The sequence below is a fragment of the Trachurus japonicus genome, chromosome 22, assembly GCF_045865225.1.
Source record: "Trachurus japonicus isolate A0001 chromosome 22, Traja_1.0".
NCBI classification, from domain to species: Eukaryota; Metazoa; Chordata; class Actinopteri; order Carangiformes; family Carangidae; genus Trachurus; species Trachurus japonicus.
Window position 1 is genome coordinate 11,974,729 of NC_140928.1, and position 13,769 is coordinate 11,988,497.

The 13,769-nt window shown below is 42.7% G+C and overlaps 1 protein-coding gene across 3 annotated transcripts; it reads right to left on the reverse strand.

The window, feature by feature from the left end:
* Positions 1 to 2,163: 2,163 nt before the first annotated feature.
* Positions 2,164 to 10,557, reverse strand: gng7 (guanine nucleotide binding protein (G protein), gamma 7). 3 transcript variants are annotated; one of them, XM_085767030.1, is made up of 4 exons: positions 10,420 to 10,557; positions 7,218 to 7,356; positions 5,750 to 5,865; positions 2,164 to 5,552 (listed from the first exon to the last, which is right to left on the reverse strand). In XM_085767030.1, the coding sequence occupies exons 3-4, from the start codon at positions 5,828 to 5,830 to the stop codon at positions 5,427 to 5,429; spliced, it is 207 nt and encodes a 68-aa protein (XP_085623156.1). In that variant the 5' UTR covers positions 5,831 to 5,865; positions 7,218 to 7,356; positions 10,420 to 10,557; the 3' UTR covers positions 2,164 to 5,426. The 3 variants fall into 3 exon arrangements, with proteins under 3 accessions (XP_085623156.1, XP_085623157.1, XP_085623158.1); XM_085767031.1 differs by lacking the exon at positions 10,420 to 10,557 and adding an exon at positions 10,232 to 10,413; XM_085767032.1 differs by lacking the exon at positions 10,420 to 10,557 and adding an exon at positions 10,119 to 10,413.
* Positions 10,558 to 13,769: the final 3,212 nt, after the last annotated feature.

Genomic DNA, 13,769 nt, shown 5'->3' on the forward strand with positions numbered 1-13,769 from the left:
CCTAGTCCGCACTGCCCTCTTTTCACTCTGTTTTGCTCCCCGCTCCACCCTCTGCTCTCACATGTCTGTTCACAGCTCTGAGGACAGAGGGAACATTCAGGCACATGGACCTCCCATTTGTTTACTATCAGCTGGACAGGGGAGTGGCTAGTGAGGGGGCTTGGCTTCTGATTGGTGGTGGCTCATCCACCCTAAATCGGATTGGTTATGACTTAGCAGAGGGATCTGGGGGAAGTATGGTTTGAAACTTGGAGGAGACTCGTGACTGTTGAAACTCCAGCTTCAAATCGTACACAGACAGCCTGAGACACAAGACTCGTTACAATGGCATTCTTGTGAAATGACCCAACTGGGAGGCTTTACCTAGTCATGCTCTTTGTTTACTGTCTTTAGTGTACAATACAATGCAGCCACTGGGCCTGTGTGCATGTGTGTACATGTGCATTATGTATCTTTGCAATCAGTGTGAGAAAAGGCCAGACCTCTTCTACCTACACAGGAGAAAAAGAAAGGAAAAAAACAACAGAAATTCAATAAACTGCAGCTAATAATTAACACACCTAAGAGCCTGCAGCCATTCTCGTGACTGCAATGTCTTGTGCTATGAGATACATACTAATGCCTAAAAACAACATTGGCATGCCAATTTTTAGCAGGTGTAATGTTTTAAGTTTAGCATATGGCATCTCATAACTTATTAGCTGTACAAACCAAGTCCAACTGAGAGTGATGTCAGTAGTTTTGTAGACACTTAGCCATAAACCAAAGTGTTGCACATATAAAAATGTTGACATCATAATGGTGCAAAAATGAAAAGTTAGCTGGTTACTGAGTTGACCTAAAGGAAAAGTGAGGGACCTCCCAAATCTTTAGGATTAATAATTTCTGGACCATGAATATCTGTATAAAATTATCAACCATCACACTGACATCAGCATCCATTAGCTAAAAGTAAAACTTACACAAATGCATATGTTAGTATATCATCTTTTTATTAATGTCATCTACTTCTCAATATCGTCTTTTTTTTTAACAGCAATATCCACAAAATATTAACAGTGTGCAAGAAAACATGAGTTATGGCACATCAGAGAACAGTTACAAAAAATAGATATATTTTCTTCATAATCAATCAAGGCAAAAAGATACATATACTGTATGCATACACAGGAGATCAGAACACAAAAGATGAGTCTCGGGAAGGGCTCAGAGCCAATTCAGTGATGTTTGATATGAAAGTCCACCAGTGAGGAGCCTCAACTCTCCCCACCTGACCAGGTATACGGTTTTCACTGGGCTCCAGCTTTTGTGTCACAACACCAGTGGATTTCCATCTCGAGCCATGTGTTCTACTTTATGACGGTTCATTCTGTTGATCTGATAACCCCAACACCAGCATTAACACAATATACGCCACTATAAGGCAAACTGACAACCAACCAACCAGACAAACTGTCAGACGAACCTAGTTATCGAGGCCAGCTGTCTCTGATTGTAAGCCCAACCAGCTATGGAATGATTGAAAAACAATGATGATTAAACAAAACAGCATCTGTCAGACAATATGAGGACAACATCAGTGTATGCATGTGGTGTGTTTATGTGTGTGTGTATGCTGATATAATGCAATGATATGCACCTCATGTCTTATGCAGTAAGCTCTTCAATCAACCTTAGCCTACTGCACTAGATCAGGATCAAGGAAAAGTCAATTATGTTAGTAATTCTGTGTAACTTCCTACCTGTCACTGTGCACTCAGGTTTCTGTTTAGTTAGACAAATATATTTCTGTTTGATTCAAATAAATCAGATGATATTATGCAAGACATGCTTGTTTGCTCCCTTGCTGTAAATTTGATTTAAAGAACAGATGTGTGTTTGCTAAATGTAAAGCAGGAACCAGCATTTGGTTAGCTTGGCTTAGCATAAAGACTGGAGACTGGGTAGAAAAGACAGCGAAACAAAATCAACCTACCAGCACCAAATAAATAACGTTATATCTTATTGTTTAATGTCAGCTGGACTATTTCTTGGCTGATTGCAGTATGTTGTGTCTCCACAACTTGATGACTACAACAAAAGTCCAGCAGGATATAAATTGTTTATTAGTGAGAGGTGCTGGTTGGTGGGTTTTGTTACCTCTGGACAGAGCCAAAGAAGCTACCTGTTTCCCCCTGTTTCCAATCTTGAAGCTAAGCTCAGATAGAATGGTATCAATCTTCCAAACTAACTCTTGGCAAGATCTAAAACAAGTAAATTTCCCAAAATGTTGAGGTCACTAAGCCTTAATGAGTGGTGTAAGAACCTTATTAAATAAATGTAACATTATGTGTAGCTATATTAGCAAGTTTCGCTGGCAGACTTTGTTACTTTTGCACATAGCCAGGCTAGCTGTTTCCCTCTGCTTCCACTCCTTATGCTGAGCTAAACTAACTGCTGCAATAACCCAATAGATACCAGGGTGGGATTATTTATTTCCTGTAAAATAAAATACAAACTAAAAAAAAAAAAAAACTGCCAAAGGGCCTCCTAGATGAACAATTCAGACAACACGAGGAACTTTCACACTAAATATGACGCTAAATCAGTTTTTAATGCGTCCTCTTTGGCCTTACACACACTCAGAGAAGCAGCCTGGGTGTGGATCCATTAACACGTCAACAACTGTTCACCTCTCACCAACCTCACAAAAACTGCTTGACTCCCAAACACAAGTGTAACAGGTGGGCCATATTGACCTAGTGATTAGACAACAGAAAGGCGGTGGGCTCGACCTCCATTACTGTCCATCAGCAGCAGAAAGTCCTGTCCAAGCGACCCCACCCTGCTCTCTCACTGTATGAAACTCCTCAACAAAAGCCTCGGCTAAATGCTGAAGTGTAAACATGATGGCACAAAGCTTTCTTCTTTCAGCGATTCTCAACAGAAACCATCTCTCAATGCCAAAGCCTTTAAGGCTCCTTTTCACTTTTGACCTCTGGCAGTTTTCCCGTGAGCCTAAAAATCAACTGCAACATAGAGTGTAGGTGTGCGATGTGCGTGTTGTCCTCGTTGTCCGTCACCCACCAAAACCAACACTTTAGAAAAAAGAAATCCTTAAAAATCTGTGGGCTGCTCTGGTGTTAAAGGATAGATCAGGAGGTTGGTTTTTGCCACTGAAATGAGGTCCGATGTTGATTCATCCTCTAACAGGATATAATCCTTAACCTAACAGGGCTCACGTTTCTGACTTACATTTATGTTATCCTCATCAGGTATTTGTATTTGTATCTGTGGTTAAAACCAATCTCTGCTATCGCAAGCCTCTAAACCCTGAATGACAAAAAATAAAGGGGAAAAAAAATCAAAATGAATGAGGACAGACATGATCCTGACTGACAGAACAGAATAAGTAGTACTAAAAAAATCCAACATCCACAGAGGGGGAGTCTGTGTTTAGATTTTGTATCTTACAAACACTGTACAGGATAATACTCAACTGACCAGGATCCATGGACTCCATAGAAAGAAGAAAACTCAAAAATAAACCCAAAACAGCTACTCTTCAACTTATCACTTCTGCACATGTCTGAAAGAAAGTTTATACACTTAGTTTGTTTCTCTTAACTTTGTTTTTTTTCCCACTCCATCTTCAGTTTTTACAATCAAGTTTGGTTTTTCAGAGAGGAGGATCGAGCGCTGTGGAGGAGAGGAGGAAACTGACGGGGGGGTTTGGGGAGGAGGACCGCCGGCTTTCACCGATCCAGACCCTGACCAGTTTAAGCGCACATCAAAGCGAGCTGTTGTACTGGGGGAGACTGGAAAGTTTAAAGACTGGTAAAGCCAGGTAATACTTATTCTATCTGATTGATAGCCAGGATTATTAATGCATTAAAACAAGACACCCTTCTCTACAGGAAACACAGATAACACTAACAGCGCCATCTTTACTCTATTCGATGCAATCTATCGCTTCTTTTTCGTGAACGGAGAAGATTGGAAATGGAAAGCTTTGATTTTTACTTTTTGGGACGGCTTCATTTAGGATTTTTAAGTTTGGGCTTTCTCCTCCAGCCTTGCAGTCCTTGCAGAACGAATCTCTAGTGTGGTCAGTGCATGACCTCGCTCTCTCTCAGGGTAAAGCACAGGGAGGCTTGATGTACAGTAGAAACCCTTGTGATTCTAGCAGGTACCTGGTGAGGTGTTACCCCTGGCTCACTATCAGGTCCTGATCCTGTCATTTCATTAATACTCACAGGAAAAGAAACCTGATCAGTCAGGGGCAACACCCATGTCAAAGAAAACAATAATTAAAAAAAGAAAAAAAAGAAAGAAAGTACAGTATTACCTGTTAAGTAATGCTTCAACAAAATATCAAAACGTACATTGAGTTCACAAACAAGTATTTCTTAAGAAAAATGCAGTAAACGTCCGGGGTTAATAGCTTGAGTTCTGTATAGAGCTGTGTTCCCCTCATAGGTGCAGATCTGAGGTCAGGTTAGACATCGATTTCAGACAACAGCAGCCATAACGAACTGCTGTGGAATCAGAGACAGCAGATCGGCATCTAGAGACAACTTTCTGTACAGGTTGGCACAGCTGGAGGTTTTGGCCAAAGGCTGCAGACGGCCATTTTCAGGCCACAGGCAGAGAAGGTCTGTTGAAACAGGTTTAGGTGGGAACATGCTATAGCCTGATAAAGGCAAAGGCTTTAGCCACTTGCTCCAAAAAAAGGCCCCGCCATGATTTAGCACAGGCAAGTCCGAGGACAAAGCTCTCAGACATTTTTTTTTTTTTTAACTCCCACATAAAAAAAGAAGCATTTATTGAGCTTTTAATGGGACACCAGGTCGTGTTTGGCACTGTTTGCAGAAGCGCCTACCGCCCCGTTTCGTTTGCCCACATGCATCCTCCCACTCCCTGCCTATGGCACAGCTGTCCATCCTTTACTCAGCCCCTCATTTCATGACAAAGGAAGGAAAAAAATCCCAGTTTCCTACTGATTATTAATGTCCAAATCCCTTTTCAAGTTAAGATGACACTTGTAGTTAAATTCACCAGCATATATGAATATTACCAAAGCACCTTGGATCATACTCAGTGATATACTGATCTCGGCCACTGTGAGCACATGATACCTGCCCCTTAGCTGTGGCTCTGGGGTATGGCGCTTTTCCAGAGTGGCTATTTTGGGTGTGTGTGTTTTTATGTGTGCATATGCATGTGTGTGTGTGTGTGTGTGTGTTTGAGGATACTAGATACAGCCCGGTAAGACTGTACAGGGCTGCTGAAGTTGTGTATCTGCTTGTTTGTGTCTGGGGAAGTCTGGGAATAAACTTAGGTACTGAATGTGTACATTTATGTGTAAGTGTATGGGTGTGTGTGGGTGTGTGTTTATATTAAATGTGTTTGTGTAAGTGTGTGAGGGCAGGAGGAGTGGAGCGCAGCTATAGGATGATGCAGGGCTTCTTGTCCTTGAAAGGGTTTTCGGAGGTGGGAACCCCAACCAGCAGAGGGTCGCTACGAGCGTGCTGCTCACAGTAACTCATTAGGTCTGCGGCTGCTTTGGACACCTGACGAGAGAGAGGAGCAGGTGAGGGAAGGTCCAGAGGGGGGGAGGGGCGAAGAGGGCGAGAAGGATGATAGAGGACGAGAAGGATCAGGAGGAAGGGGAGGATGGGGGAAGGGAGAGGGGTGAAGAGTACAGTCAGATGTTGATGGATGAGCACAAACCAACTATCACGCATGTGGCAGTAAAGATTCATCCTACCTTGATGCGTTCGATCCCTGCCTCAATCCTCAGCTGTTCCACCAGTTTCCTGGCCTGGGCGATATTATTAGTGGTGGACATACTGATCCATCAGAATACACCAACACAGGAGAAAACTGAGACACAGAGGGAGACAAAGAGAAAGAAAAAGCGCATGGGCTGAAAAAATGTTAACTATGCAAAACATGATTGATTCTATCAAATATGTGGCACACCTTTAGGTGGATATGCAGGGAGAGGAATGACTGTAGAAAACACACTGTCAGCACACTCTGCACTAAAACTGGACTTTGGACCTTTGTGTTGAGCATATACTAACTGACACACACTGACATGCTTTTGCTATTATTTAGGTTTACCATTAAGTTCATATCTTATCTATTTACAGCTACTCTCTAGTGTGTTATTATTCTCTCTTTAAAAGTCTATGCAGCTACTTCTTCGGAAGCTGAATAGCTTTAACACACATTGCACATTGCACACATATATGCATTGCTCACACATAAATATGTGAAATATATATACAAATAAGATAAAGTTGTTGTAGTCACCCAAGTTGTAGATTTTGTTATCTCATATATTGTATGAATGTTATTCCATATTATACTTCCACTTCATACATTTAAGAGGGAAATACTGAACTTTTTTTCTACACTGCATACAGTAGCCTATTTCTCATAGATGAAATGACTTTACTGTATGCAGTTTGCAGATTATAGTAATTTATGTGGTATTTTAAATGCAGGTTACCATCTTATCATAGAGCTGACATACCATTCAACAACCATTCACACTCACACCTATGGACAATTTAGAGGAAGCTGGAATACCTGGCTGTGAGGTGGCAGTGCTTAACCACTGATCTACTATGTCGCCCCAGAGGACTTGTATGAGTTACTGAATATCTCTACAATGTGATATTAATGTTGACATTGAGGAAAACCACATTCATAATTTTAGTAGCCCATGTGACCACTGCATTGATATTATACTGATTTATAAAGTGAACTGCCATTGTAAGTCATTAAGGCGCCTGTGTGGCCTCAGGAGTAGCTTTATAGCACCACTGTGAGGTGAAAACATGGTAGTGCATCACAAAAAAAGAGAAAATGCTGAAACATAGCCGCTTTTTAATCATTTGTTAAAGTAATAATAGGCACAGTACAACTAAGGAAAGGTATTATTGGATCAATTATGCTGAGACTTTACCTAAAAAAACTGTTAATACAAACACAAGAATCTGTGCATAAGTACATAATGTGTAAATCAGAGGTAGGGCATTCAGGTGGATGTACGTTTTGGATAAAAACAGCTGCCATCAAAATCTTCAAATCAACCAGCATTCAGTATTTTTGCAGATTTAAGAGTGCAGTGTGTTAACTCACAAGAAGTCTGGATTTAGCTCAGTGGACCACATGCCAAAGCTAAGACCTGTAGCAGACTATAAGTGAACACATGAGAGTGTTACCTGACTGATGGTGCACAGACAGGACTCTCTCTGAACACTAACGTGACTGGATGGAGAGGTTCGATCCAAGCGGTCGTTAAACAGCTGCTGAGTCAAAACGACAGAGCCGGGCGATGGCTGACCTCACATTGGTTTGACTCTGAGTAGAAGGGGAACAGGTGACATGAGCAGGTGATCAGCTGCAAGGTTATAAAACATTTGACACATTTCAGACATGTGCAAACGTGGGGAGAGAAATTCATTATTATAAAATGTGAAAATAAAAAAATTGCTTCAATCAGAATGATCTCAAACCATCCAACATTTTTACTTTGGATCTGGTGCAATCACATTTCAAAAGCCAGCGGTGAATAAAACTGCACATTTTCAATAATGAAGCTCTAACATCTTGAGATCCGGAGGGTGGAATTTGCCAAATTGCCAAATTGTCATCATCAGCTTTATCGTCCATATTACAACATCTGTCTTCACAACTTCAATTTTCTCCACAAAAGGCACCGGCAACACCAATAATTGATCAGATGGTAAGACATTCTTGTACGGCCTTTTGAGTTTTTCATCCCTTTGGTGGAAAAATCTTGTTAAAAACTCTCAAAAACCTGCAGTTACTTGCTTTTTACGCTTCTCTCAGCACAGTGTGGAAGTTTCCCTACCAGCCCATATGAATTAAACACACCTCACTCTCTCTCCACGTATACATTACTATGAGTGTGTTACGACTGTGTCTCTCACTCTGTCTCTCAGTCTGTCACCCTGCTTCCCGGGGAGAGAGTCCTGCTTTAATTACTCCTACTGGAGAGTAGCTCAGAGATTCATGTCTGTAATTAGGCCTTTTGTAAGTGTGTGTGTGTGTGTGTGAGAGAAAGAGAGAGAGGGGGGGTGAGTAGTCAATAACGTCTGATGAAATTGTTGTTCTTTCTATCTCTGCACACATTTGTGTTAATACTTGTGAGGACATGTCCCCCAGTCTAACCCTGAATCTTCTGCTAATCCTGATCTTAACTCTGAGCCCAAACTCTAATCCCAATCAGACCCTCAGTGGCAAACTGCCAAAACACACTTTAGAGGGTTTCCCGTGTCTTTGTTCCCCTGTCTTCTCCAGTGAACATCATTTGTTGACTTCTCTCTGATACTTCCGAGGACATTACACTGACTGAAATGAATTCATTAAAGCATATAGTAAGTGGATGTCTCTAAATGATGGAGAATCGATTCAAGCTATGACATTTAAAAAAATCTAATGGATATTCATGTTACATTCACTTGTTCTTGGTAGGAACATGAACAATTGTTGTCTCTTGTTAACAGAGGTGCAGTTAAGTAATTTCGAGTTACGAGTCACGTTACGAGAAGAATATTAAGCTGTTAGTTTTGTAATTGTTGATTCAGGTTGTGATATTAGGCTATATTATGTTATCTGATCAGGATTATTTTTAGTCCTAAAGTTATGGTACATCCAATAACTTTAACCTAACACCTATGTCCCTAACCCCTGACCTGTGTAACCCTAACCTGAACCAAACCATGAAAACAAACAAAAAACACACATAATGAACAAATAAGGCAACTTTTAAACATTAAAAGTAATTAAACTAAAAACACATTACACTACGTGCTTGTCAATAGCTATCTGTCAAAGTTTAAGTCCAGGACAGTCAACAGATGAATGTACTGTAGATGATGGAAATAACAGAAAACACTCAAAGCATCACACACAGCAGATCACAGTGGCAGCCTACTTGTCAACATCACACTACAGGCGTATGGCAGGACTGGTTTTTCTGTGCAAAATGCTACAGTGTGTTCTTATTTTGTGGGATCAACCCCCAAAAAGTGAAATATATCTCAATGTAACTGGGATAGGATTGAAACAAGGTGAAAATACTAACATCCTCTTTGTTTACACACTGCTGTAACTTTCACACGAGGAGTTTTTGTGTTTTTGTGAGGGTGGTTTTGCATAGAATGCACGGATGTAATCAGTAAACGTGGGAACACATTGATGAGATCAATTACCCAAATCATTATTCATATTATTATCATTATTTGACACATTTGAGAGACACTACTGTATAAGCCTCGTGCTTTGGTTCCTTCAGCCTGTTGATTTTTCAAACTTTCTGCTATGGCGCATTCCCTGCCGAGAGGAAGCTGTAGCCTCCAAACCAGCACAAACATGGATCTCGTTTCTCTCCACAGCCACATCTCTCCTCTCCTGCGCCTCTCAAACTGAAGACGTTATCTTGAAAACATAAAAAAAATAATGCACAGAAACAAAACCTAAAACAGTGGTCTGCTTATTTATCTTTGCCTGCCCATGGACCGAAAAAATCAAACATCACCAGAGCCGGACAGACACAGACAGGCCCCGGACAGCAGCGAGCCCACAGCCGCTCTCAAGACGCGCAAAAATGCATCAATCCTTATTGATCCTAGCAGCTCCTGAGCGCTGATCGGGCCTACAGTACGAAGCCATGTCCTCCACTATAGGCCCCTGCTCGCTGCTCTACCGTGTGAAAACACAATGCGGGCATTTCGATGGATAGAACAGCATGTCCTCTCTCTCCCATGGCTATCCATACACATACACAAACACACACACACAGGCATACATAGGCTACATAGACACGCATACGCACGGGCGCGCAGTCACAGGCAGACCTTGTGTGCACATATCAAAGCCAGAGATATTTTTCCCCAAGTGAAGACCAGACTAGACCGCTTCAGGTCTGCACAATGAGGCCCTAATTGTTAACCGTGGGAGCAGGGTGGTGACATGTTTTGAGAGAGGCAGAGCTCCAGCAACAGCCAATATAAACCCATCCAGCTACAATGGGCACAGGGTTGGAGCGCATGCCTTTATGTTCCGCTATTATGCAAATTGATCGGCATACGGCCTACTTCAGCATTGAGGATCCAGAGGTTTTTCCTTTTTTTCCTTTTTTTTTTTTTTTGGATACGGTGGCTTGTGCGTCCTCAGAGTCCAGTCGAGCTGTAGGAAATCTTCCACTGACCCTGTCCCCGGTCCTCCCCACCCTCTCTGCCGGCAAAGGGCTGGGGAAATCCGGATTCGTGACACTGATGAAGCCCCTCTCCGCTGCAGCCGCCCTCGGTGACGAGAAGCCGGGGTTGCAGAGGCGCACGGACGCGTTACAATTATCACACACGAGACAGAAAAATAGCCGAATATCTCCAAACTCACCTCCGAAAGCGCTGTATTGTGATTTAAAGGGCCAGATCCGCTGCTTTCTCACCCTCTCTGCTCGTTCACTCCCCGTCCTCGCCGAGCCAAACGCCTCCCCCTCCAATACCAGTGTATGTCCACTCCTCTACACCCCCCCCCTCTTCCTCCCTTCCTCTCTCTCTAATTCTTCCTCCCTCCATCCGATCCGGTGGCAGCAGCTTTAACCCAGGGGCTCCCAAACAAATATTTCCAGACATTCACACACATCGCTCCAATGCATCATCCAAACAAGACGATTCTGACACATCAGTAGGATGCAAGGAAGCCATAACGTGAATAATCTGTTTTTTTGTTTTTTTCAGGATCTCTGGTGCCTTAAACAAAACTCTTATTGAAGATTTTTTTTAAAGCCTGGTTGGAAATTTTGAAGTGTAGCCTATGCAGGACAATGCATGAATGAACCTCCATTCAAGATGAATTTACTAAACCTTTATTCAAAAAAGTCTGAGACACTGGCTCAGTGTCTGAATGGCAGTTTCTCCATAACATCAGATCTGATGTCTAATCTTGGTATCTAATGTAAATTGCAGCTGTTGGCTCAGATCCCAGGTAACTTATCAGCCTGGCTGGCATTTGCCTGAATATTGTCTTTGCATAATAAAATTATACCTCAGGTGCCACAAAAATACGTTATACAGTGCTCTATCACGTTGTATCCAGCATATTTTCACATTTTAATTGTGTTAAATGTATCTGCAGGTTGCTTCATGTGATCATAAATTCAATAACATTCATTTTTGTGCAGGTTTGTTGACTTATACTCGATGTTGAAAACATGTAGCCTACCTTGAAAACTGAAGTGCACCAAGCCTCGTTTTCAGTTTTTTTTTTTTTTTTTACCAATTAGGTCTGACATGACATGATCCACCGCACTGCTCTGCTGTGACCTTTGCTCCCTATTTATCCAACACGCAAGACAGAATTGGTTTCCTGTGACATGCACATCTGGATCCATCTACCGCACAGAGAAAACGACTCTTTTTTTTTTCTTCCCAGCACCAGTCCATTGCGCCGGGGTGCCACGCGGTGGCGCCACAGGCCCAGACGTGGTTCCGTCCTCTCCAGGGAGGAGTGGGCCGCTCCTTCTATTCCTGGCAGGCCCAGCGCAAACACGCGTCGTCCGTTTCCACCAAGCCGTGTGAGTCCACTCCTCCTCACAGGGGCTAAAAGTGCTGCATCTGCATCTGCTGCACGATTATTGGCTGGATTTGCACTGTTTCGCTCTGCACTGGAGGGGCGAGGGGGGGGGGGCAGGGGTCTGCTGTGTAGGATCACATCTTATGTTTTGCATATAATCTTTGGTTGGGGGGCTTTAAAGCCTGTTTATACTGACATAGATTGAGACATATGGGCACATTCAGGCTTAAAACAATGCTGCATAACACACTATGGAAACCATTTCAAGCTGCTTATTATAACCACCGGAGATCTATTTATAACTCACACTCAGTACCGCATTGGCCTCATTTCCACTGATGTGTGAAATTTTGCTGATGCCTATACATTTCTCTTACATTTCCTCCTCACCTTAGAGTTCTCTCTTTCTCCAGCTCCCTCCACTGTTTTTCCTTTCCATCCCACATCGCTTCACTCCCTTCCTCCATTTCTCTCTCTGTGCTTTCCCCTTCCCTCCCTCCCTCCTCTCTCTGTCTCTCTCTCTCTCTGTTGTTGAGGAGGCAGTAGGTTACAGTGAATTACAGCAGGTCTCTTCATTTTCAAAAGTAATAAGTGGTGGAAGCCCCATGAGTCACGACTTTACTCTCTGGCTCACAACACACATTTTTTTTTACTAACCATGCAGACTGGGAAGCTACCCAGGGGGCCCCTCACCTCAGGGCCCCCAAATTATTGTCACTAATTATCTTGTCACTTGAGTAATTGATTGAATGACTGATCATTTCAGCTGCAGAGGAAAACTGAGGAGCTTCTGAGGAGGGGGCCGAAGACAAATACTTGTCCCCACTAATCCAGCCATGCTTGCTCTGAACTGTGTGTGTGCGTGCGTGTGCGTGCTGCAGGCTTATCTTTGACTTAATACATAGTTTTCCCTGGATGTCTGTGTTTGTGTGGAGAAGATTATTTCATTAAGACCCAGTGGGGGAGGAAGAGGGGGGGGTGGGGGTGGGGGTGGGGGTTGCCACATTGGTGCAGGGGTGAGAGAGCAGTAGCATGAGGCTGGGGAAACCTCTGTCTGTCGTAAGGCATCTCAGCCCAGTCCAGTCACACCACTCTCTGATGTGACCACCACCACCGTCATCAACTTTACTCTGTCTCCATAGCAACCGTACCGGGCACAGCATCCCCAAGCAGATGTTGATCGGTTATAAGGGAGACATGAGAGCGAGAAAAAGAGGAGTGGGAGGCTGTGAACTCACCCAGCGTCTCTCCCTCTCTTTCTCTCTCCTTCTTCTCCTTCTTCTCTCTGTGTTTGATTTGCGGTGTGAATTCAGCAGAGAGAAGAAAACAGAAGCCTGCGGCCATGAGGCACAAACACAGCAGTGCTCTGAGCTAAACGCTTCATCAGCCTGCTCACACAGTCAAAATGCTAACATGCTGATGCTAAGTAGCTCTAATGTTTACTATGTTCACCATCTCAGCTCCAACAATATAAACTTTGAATTCAGCATGCAGTGCTGGAGGGTAACATTTACTCAATTACTACACTAAACTATTGCATCACTCTTTCTCAGTTCATTGCAAATGTTGTGCTTTTTTGGTACTTTTTCATTCATTCACAAAAAATATCTTCAAACAAATTTGAAAAGATAAAACATTTGATTGATCCCTGCAGTGAAATTAAAGCTAAATGAAATTCATGTAATTATTAGGCTACCACCTGAAAAGTAAATAGATTTCCTGCATTGTGATTCCAATTCATCAGCGTTTTTTACAGTCTGGACCTTATTTCTAGCATAAAATGTGATCATTTACTCACCCAGATAACTTTGGTGTCATTACAAGTCGTTCCAACGAAATTAGATCCAGCCGAGAGCCGCGTAATACTCTACAGGGCAGCGGAATGCAGCAATAACGCAATAACACATTATCTGCTGCGAAACTCTTTCATTTCACCAATATTTTGTTATGATATGCTAGTTGCTATGCTATTCCCCTCTGAGTCCGGGGTTAGGCTACCTGTTATCAACATCCGGGGTCTGTAGGTTGACCTACTAACCTCTGACCTGGATGATGTCATCTCCGAGCAGCGCGCGGCACGGCTTGTTTACTACCTGAAAGTTGCTACTGCTAATAGGCTACTGTGATTCGTTTCTGCGTGTTTCCGACTTGTCAGAACAAAATGAGCAGCT